The sequence below is a fragment of the Sinocyclocheilus rhinocerous genome, unplaced genomic scaffold (assembly GCF_001515625.1).
Source record: "Sinocyclocheilus rhinocerous isolate Xijiao unplaced genomic scaffold, SAMN03320098_v1.1 scaffold292, whole genome shotgun sequence".
NCBI lineage: Eukaryota > Metazoa > Chordata > Actinopteri > Cypriniformes > Cyprinidae > Sinocyclocheilus > Sinocyclocheilus rhinocerous.
In genome coordinates, this window is record NW_015641024.1 from 218649 (window position 1) to 227514 (window position 8866).

An 8866-nucleotide genomic window follows, 5' to 3' on the forward strand; every position below is an offset into this window, starting at 1 on the left:
GCATCATATGACCCCTTTAATGGCTGTGTGTTGAGTTATTTTGAGGGGACAGCAAATTTACACTGTTATACAAGCTGTACACTCACTACTTTACATTGTAGCAAAGTGTCATTTCTTCAGTGTTGTCACATGAAAAGATATAATAAAATATTTACAAAAATGTGAGGGGTGTACTCACTTCTGTGAGATACTGTATATTTGGCTGAACTGAGGGGAAAAATACACTAAAAATATGGCATGACCTCTTTAAAATTCAGAAAAATAACTTGGAACTGGAGTTTTGGAAGTCGCTTCTTATGTTACACCTATTCCTTTGACACATTCAGGAATTTTTACTTTATACTGTGCATTTTTGTGTTGCATGTTAACATGTTTTTGTATATACTTTTCATTGTGCCTGTTCTCAGGGGAAGAAAGCCCTGCAGAGGATAAACAGTCTGACCTTTAAGAAGTCTCAGGACATGAAGGCCCGTCTGGAGGAGGCCATACTGGGCACCATCGGAGCAAGACAGGAGATGGTCCGTCGCTGCAGAGGTACAACAGGTGCTCTGTTGGTATGTGTGCGAATAAATGTCAAAGCATTGAATTCGTCATTCACCTCTGTTCCTGTGTGTTCCTCAGAGCGCAGTCCTTATGGAGGTCAGGAGAACGTCCGCTGGAGGAAAAACGTCACTCACTGGAGACAGAACGCAGACAGAGTGGACAAGTGTGTCTTTTTTCCTCTTCTCTTAAGGAGTATCTTTTCGTTGCTGTTCACGTTCACTGACATCTAAATGATGTTGCTCTAGCTGTCCATTGACTTAATGAAGCACATAATCACACATGTACAGTTGTGTGTGTGTGTGTGTGTGTGTGTCATGGGCACTATGAATAGCTTACTGTAAACACTGTCTCTGTGCAGGACCAAAGCAGAGGTGGAGCAGGAGTCGGTAGTGGATGGAAACTTGGCGACAGAAGCTGCTCTCATAGCCCTGGACACACTGGAGATCATCGTCAAAGTAAAGTAGACTTTGTCCCTCTCATTTGAATGCATTTACTACAAATACCATGTGTTACGACATGTGTAATTTTCACATAGTTCATAAGTGTTTGTGTGTGTTTTTGCATCAGACGGTGGTGATGTCAGAGCTGAAGGAGAGTGTGTTGGTTGGTGTGCTGAGAGTCCTCCTCCACAGTATGGCAGGAAACCAGAGCGCACTCTTCCTGCAGCACTGCTTCAGCACTCAGAGAGCTTTGGTCTATAAGGTTTGTGTCTGTTGTTAACAGTGCTTGTTCATCCCTAACCCTGAGTACTGAACATTGGTGCAAAAGCCATCCTGCACTTAGGTAATTTGACATAATATTATAGAATTATATCATTATATATCATTATATAATTTTATCAACCATTTATTGGTTATTGGTTATTTGATGAAAATAATTTTCAGCTTATTGTTATTAGGCAGAGTTTTCATATCAATGCATGCCTAAAATAGTTTCATTTGGGTTTTGTGTAAAATTCATAAAATAAGTGTTCGTTTAGATCTTATTTAAAATCACTAAATTGTATTACATGTACAGTACTGTTCAAAAGTTTAGGGTTGATAAGATTTTTTTATGTTTTTGAAAGAAGTCTCTTCTGCTCACCAAGGCTGCATTTATTTGATGAAAAATACAGTAAAACTGATTTTTTTTTAATAAAATTGAATATTATTACAATTTAAAATAACTGTTTTCTATTTGAAAATATTTGTAAATGTAATTTATTCCTGTGGTGGCAAAGCTGAATTTTCAGCATCCATTACTCCAGTGAAAAATACAGTAAAACTGATTTTTTTTTAATAAAAGTGAATATTATTACAATTTAAAATAACTGTTTTCAATTTGAATATGTTAAAATGTAATTTATTCCTGTGATGCAAAGCTGAATTTTCAGCATCTTTACTCCAGTCTTAAGTGTCACGTGATCCTTCAGAAATCATTGTAATATGCTGATTTGCTGCTCACGAAACATTTCTTATTATCAAAAAAAAATCCTGTAGTTCAAAAGAACAGAATCATTTGAAATAGAAATCTTTTGTAACAACATGTATACATGTATGTTTACTCTCACTTTTGAATATTACTGACCAGAAACTTTTGAACTGTAGTGAACTTTTGAACTTAAGAAACCCATTAAAGAAACCCGCTCCATCACTACTGTCACTCCATCACTAATGAAAAACACAAGAACACAGTTGAAACTATATAGAAACATCCTGGCGATCACAGACATTGTTACACTGAGGCTACATTTACACGACAACGATGTAGTCAAAAACGGAAAAGTTTTTCCCTTGCGTTTTTAAAAAGTTTCACGTATACACGACAATGTTTTCAAAACGATTCGCGTTTACACATATCCGTGAAAACAACCAAAATGCTGTATTACGTATGCCAGGCCAGTAGTTGGCGCTGTCACCTTGTTAGTAAACAGTACCTGTAGGGAAGTGACGATTATATGTTGTATATGATGTGTCTCCGCTGTTGGCTGTAATATTGGTGAAGTAAATCCACACTTTGCTGAAGAAGCGTTAGCAAACTCTTGAGCAGCAACAACAGTACCATGTACTCCGCCATTGTTGTGTATGTTTGTTCGCGCTTGCCTTTAAAATCGACACGTACTGCGCATGTCTACATACCTAACACGTACTACGCACGCGTGTGACGTCACCGTTTTCAAAGATTCCAGTTTTGGGTGTTTACATGGAAACGACAATGGTGGCATTTTCAAAAACTTGCACTTTGAAACCAAAGTTTAGGGTTGATAAGATTTTTTTATGTTTTTGAAAGAAGTCTCTTCTGCTCACCAAGGCTGCATTTATTTGATGAAAAATACAGTAAAACTGATTTTTTTTTAATAAAAGTGAATATTATTACAATTTAAAATAACTGTTTTCAATTTGAATATGTTAAAATGTAATTTATTCCTGTGATGCAAAGCTGAATTTTCAGCATCTTTACTCCAGTCTTAAGTGTCACGTGATCCTTCAAAAATCATTGTAATATGCTGATTTGCTGCTCACGAAACATTTCTTATTATCAATGTTGTAAACAATCGTGCTGCTTAATATTTTTGTGGAAATTGTGACACTTTTTTAATTTCAGGATTCTTTTATGAATAGAAAGTTCAAAAGAAAAGCATTTATTTGTAACGTTTTAAATGTCTTTTTTGTCACTTTGATCAGTTTAATGCATTCTTACTAAATAAAAGCAACAAAAATGGTATGATTTGTTATGATTTGCAGGATTAGATTTACATTTATGCATTTTATCAGTTCATGCATTCCATGCGAATTTTTCAGTCCCCAAAACGCCGTTGTCATGTAAACGAACTGGCAAAAACGCATAAAAAGTTTCCTGTTTTTGGCTGAAAATGTTGTCGTGTAAATGGCCCCTGAGATTTTGCAGACTTGTACCACTCAAATTTTCAATGATTTTCAAAATCATTGTCATTAAATAAACCAACTTGAAACTTTAAGACCTTTCCTCGTTTTTCAGGTCAGCCTTGTGTACATATTTTACATAGTTCACGAAGGAAATTGTAGAAGAAACTAAGCTTTGCACGTGTGTTTCTGTAGTTCCCTGAGATGTTGTTTGAGGAGGACACTGAGCTCTGTGCAGATCTGTGCTTGCGGTTACTGCGTCACTGCAGCAGCAGCGTGAGCTCCGTACGCAGCCACGCCAGCGCCTCCCTCTACCTGCTCATGAGACAGAACTTTGAGATCGGCAACGTAAGGCACAATGTCACATTAAACTCCTATCCTTGATTCAACTTTCCCTATATATAAATATGATCAACTAAATCCTGTGTCTTCTCTGCTGTTCTGTAGAATTTCGCCCGTGTGAAAATGCAGGTCACCATGTCTCTGTCTTCACTCGTGGGAACTTCGACGAAGTTCAATGAAGAGCATCTGCGACGCTCTTTAAAAACTATTCTCACATATGCCGAGGATGACCTGGAGCTCAGAGATTCCCCCTTCCCTGAGCAGGTATCAAACACTTGGATCGGAGCTGGTAGCTAAAAGGTTGTTGGTTCGAATCCCACAGCGGATGAAAACCCAACATCCACCACTACTGTGCCCTTTAGTGATCGATAAACACTTTATATCTGCTAATGATTATGCTAAAGTAGGTCACTTCAGGGTTATTATCGACAACTAAAACCATAAAACATTGATATTGAAATAAAATAAACTGAAATAACAAAATATATATATATATAATAAAAAAAAAACATATTATTGTTTTATTTCAGCTATTTGCCAAGGCAGCATTTCTCATTTCCACACAACACACAACAAATGCTTAAAAAAACATTCAAATTAAAGTGAAAACAGAAAATATAAAAATAAAATCGAATTCAAAATAGTAACAAAAACTATAATACTCAGTCACTTTTCTTCTGTCATCTCTGTAGGTACAGGATCTCGTCTTCAATCTCCACATGATTCTCACTGACACTGTGAAGATGAAGGAGCACCAGCAGGACCCAGAGATGCTTATAGACCTCATGTACAGGTCAGTGCTTTGTCATCATAAAAACCAAAGGACATTTAATGTGGCTCGTGTGCTACATTTAAACATGGCTCTTTTCTGTGTGTAGGATTGCTAAGGGCTATCAGAACTCTCCTGATCTGAGACTCACGTGGTTGCAGAACATGGCAGGGAAGCACTCAGAGAGAGGGAACCACGCGGAGGCAGCACACTGCCTGGTGCATAGCGCCGCCCTGGTGGCAGAGTACCTCAACATGCTTGAAGATTGCCGCTACCTCCCTATCGGCTGTGTGTCATTCCAGGTAAATCCTGTGTGTGTGTGTGTGTGTTTGTGTTTGAATATATGGTTTATGAGGACACAAATGTGTATAAAGGCATGGGGTATTACAGCGTAAACATGGTTTATGAGGACACTTACTGGGTTTAGAAGTTTAACTTGAAATACTAATTTATTTAAAAATGAAATAAGTTAAAGCTGTGTAGGAATATTAAAAAAAACTAATGAAAATGAAAAAGCACATAACAAAATTATATAAATAATTGTATATAAATAATGCTATAAAAAAATAGTATATACACAATGGTTTTGAAAAGTTTAATAAGCAAGTAATATTTTGTATACTGAGAGGAATTTATTGAAAATGCAAATGTAAAGCACATTCTCACTGGACACTTTGCTCATTTGATTAAAATGTTACAATAATTGATGATACATTTTGTGGATTGTTTCACAGAGTATTTCGTCCAATGTGCTGGAGGAGTCTGCGGTGTCTGATGATATTCTGTCCCCAGAGGAGGAGGGCATCTGTTCAGGGAAATACTTCAGTGAGTCTGGGCTCGTGGGACTTCTGGAGCATGCAGCTGCTTCGTTCAACATGGTGAGAGCTCACGTCACATCACTCCCCCCACAGTCATGGAAACTGAGTGCATCCAAGGGATTAGACTCGTATCCAAGCCAGCGCCACACATTTTTATGGGATTATTAACTATTAACTGAAGGTTGACTGTAGATTCTGTCTCTCCTCCAGGCTGCCATGTACGAGGCCATAAATGAAGTCTACAAAATCCTTTGTCCCATTCACGAGGCCAACAGAGACTTTAAAAAGCTTGCCTCTGTCCACGGCAAGCTGCAGGATGCCTTCAACAAAGTATACAATCAGGTTTGTTAGGTTAGGTTAGGTTAGGTACACTTTATTGTCCCTGAGGGAAATTTGTCTTAGGCTCAGAAATACAACCACCACATCACATACAACACATAATAGTAAAGAATTAAAAAAAAAATAATAATAAAATAAATAAATAAAAAATGATATGCATATATATACACATACACATATATATATATACATACACATATAAATACATACATACACAACACAGTAAAACATACCATTTAAACAATAAAAAAAAAAAATAAGTAATCAATAAATAAATAACCTTACCTAGTGTTATTTAATAATTTAATTGCAGAAGGAATAAATGAATTCTTGTACCGATTCAATCTACATCTTGGAATTCTTAATCTCCTACCTGATTGCAGCATTACAAACTCACAGTTCAAAATGTGTGTTGTATCATGCAGAATCTTATCTGCCTCCCTCAGCATAGACTTTTCATATAGAGTCTGGAGATAAAGAGGTTCTATCCTGCCCAAGATTTTCATGGCTGTTTGAATAAAAAGTCCAAGCCTTGATTTCAGCTGTACCGTCAGATTACCATACCAAAGGTGTATACCGTATCTGATCACATTCTCTAGTACAGCTTGGTAAAACAACATCAGAATCTTGCTACTGACACCATAAAATCTGAGCCTTCTCAAAAAATACATTCTTTGTTGTAGCCTAATACATAAGCTTTCAACATGAACATGCCATGTAAGAGAGCAGTCAAGAAAAACACCAAGATATTTATATGAGGACACCTGTGCGATTTGAACGTTATGAATATAAACAGGGCTATGGTCGCCAATTAACTTCGGATCGAATATCATCTCCTCAGTTTTCTTCACATTCACAATTAGGTGGTGAGCGTCACACCACTCAGTAAATTGCTTGATTTCAGAGCGATAAGACAAAATGTCTTGATCTTTATATAATAAACTAAGAATAGCGGTGTCATCACTAAATTTCACAATGTGGTTATTATCATATTTGCTCACACAACCATCTGTATATAATGTGAAGAGAACAGAGGAACTCACACATCCTTGAGGTACTCCATTGTTGACACGGGAAGTTTGTTAAAGAGCTGAGCGTGTCTACAAGAAGCTCCAAACAATCTTACACTGTTTCAGGAGTCAGTTTGTTGAATGACTATTAAATTTCAGCAAAATTCATTGTACACTCTTAAATAGCAGTGTTATTTCTCGTAATAGTAAAAAATCATAAGTCCTTTATTACCTGCTATACTTTGTCCATTATATAACCACAGTAGTAAGTCAAGTTCAAGTTCAAGTCAAGTTGAGCTTTATTGTCATTCTGCTACATGTGGGGACATACAGTGGAACTAAATGTCGTGCCTCACAGAACCACGGTGCTACATAAATACAGGCATACAACAATGAAGTAAAACAGTAAAACCTATGCACAACTAGCCTACTGACTGATTTTGACTATAAATATACTATATATATAAATGTTTACCTATACATAAATTAAAAAAATACAGACTATACGGACGCTTCACATAATACTGTACATGTGCAAAGAGAAACATCGTAAGTCAAGCAGCTGGCTGGGGAACAGTGCAAGATGATTTGTAGTGCATGTAATGTAAACATGTAAATGTTTACATGTACATGTAAATAGTAATGGAATAGTAATAAAATAGTAATACTTTTTTTTTTTTTTAGATTATGTGAATAAGTTTCTGCATTAGGTGAAACTGGGCTACTGGACAAAAATCATTGAGCTGATTCATTATTAAAAAAGTATTTTTCACTCCATTAATCATGTTACATACAGTATATCCTGATCTTATCAGCAGCTTCTAAATGTAAGCACTACTTGAAACATGAATAGCTCATGGGAGAATTCTGCATTCCTGATTTTAAATATGCGATCATAGATAGTTTCCTATAATTATTTAATTTCATAATACCTGCAAACTCTTTACCTTTCAGTGAAATTCACCTTTCTGACATTTGAAATAGGCCGTTTGTGTGCTTTGTGCACATCTGAGGAATTTCATTCGGGGAGGCTTATATGAAAGTGTAATATCTTACCTCTGTATGATGCCTATTAAAGTGTTTATAAACGCAGCTCTGCGTTGTATACAGGGGTAACGGCTGTATTTCTGCTTTTACAAAAGCACCACCTGCTGTCAAAGAGTAAATTTAGTTGAATTTACATCTGCCGTTTGTATTCAGACCAATTAAATAATCATTTATTAGGCTGATATGTGAGGTTTATCATTTTACATAACTTTTTATTTTTGTCAAAACTTGTATTATTTGAACTCCTAAAGTTGTTTAAATATATAGTTCAGTCATGAAACTCTAGATGGCGCATTCTGATGGGGTGTTAACGTAACTGATGATATTCAGAGAGTTAAACGACTTGGCACAAGCTGATTGGTTCATGCTGCATATGTAGCCAATGAGCTTACTGCCTTGCATTTATATGGCTGGCTAGCATTCACTTGAGATTCCTGCAGCGCGCTTTCAGAGTTACTCTGAAACTCAACAGCTAAGATAAGTAAACGGTTTTCACTCTGTTTTCTGTGCATTATTGCGTTCGTCAGATGTACATTTTTAAACTAGAAAACATACAAGTTGTAAAACTACACGCAGGTTAATCGCGTGAGGAGTAATTGCTAAGCTATTGTTCATGTAACAGCAGTGGCAATAGCAGCAGCAGCAAACAGTTTTCCTAGTTCATGTATGTGAGAATACAACGTCAAGCGTCGCGGATTTTAGAACAGTAAAGTGAATTGGGGATTACCTTATTTGCCCGAAATCGCCAATGCTTTTAATATCTTCTATGGGCATTAATTTCTACATTAACCGCGAACGGATCGCTTCAGATGCACATCTCTAGTGGGGTTGGTTTGCAGTTGGCGTTTCACAGTTGTTCACAGTTTTAAGTCAAGGTGAACCCGTATAACTGTCTTTCATAAACGTCATACTGTCAACATCCTTACCTTTTTAACCATAACTTAATGAGCAGCAGAAAATAATATACCCGCTCATACATGTACTCGTGCCGCATTGCAATGCACTTAAGGCCAGGGTATACTTCACTTTCCGCGTTCCGTTCCGTCTCGCGCCCAGCCGCGTCCGCACAGCTTTCAAAGTATACTCAACCGCGGATGAGTGCAGACGGACGAGCTCGACACAGGCGCAGTACCACCT

General features: G+C 36.9%; 1 protein-coding gene across 6 annotated transcripts in view; it reads left to right on the forward strand.

Annotated features, from left to right (window-relative positions):
* The window catches only part of dock6 (dedicator of cytokinesis 6), a 62269-nt gene that overhangs the window by 46587 nt on the left and 6816 nt on the right, over positions 1 to 8866 (forward strand). For 4 of the 6 annotated variants that reach the window (XM_016570327.1, XM_016570330.1, XM_016570331.1 and 1 more), the window contains 9 exons: positions 408 to 706; positions 902 to 998; positions 1111 to 1245; positions 3600 to 3752; positions 3852 to 4010; positions 4439 to 4539; positions 4625 to 4817; positions 5250 to 5393; positions 5544 to 5675. In XM_016570327.1, coding sequence (XP_016425813.1) covers positions 408 to 706; positions 902 to 998; positions 1111 to 1245; positions 3600 to 3752; positions 3852 to 4010; positions 4439 to 4539; positions 4625 to 4817; positions 5250 to 5393; positions 5544 to 5675 — 1413 coding nt within the window. The remainder of the gene's footprint in view (positions 1 to 407; positions 707 to 901; positions 999 to 1110; positions 1246 to 3599; positions 3753 to 3851; positions 4011 to 4438; positions 4540 to 4624; positions 4818 to 5249; positions 5394 to 5543; positions 5676 to 8866) is intronic. The other 2 variants (XM_016570329.1, XM_016570332.1) reach the window with 1 other exon arrangement.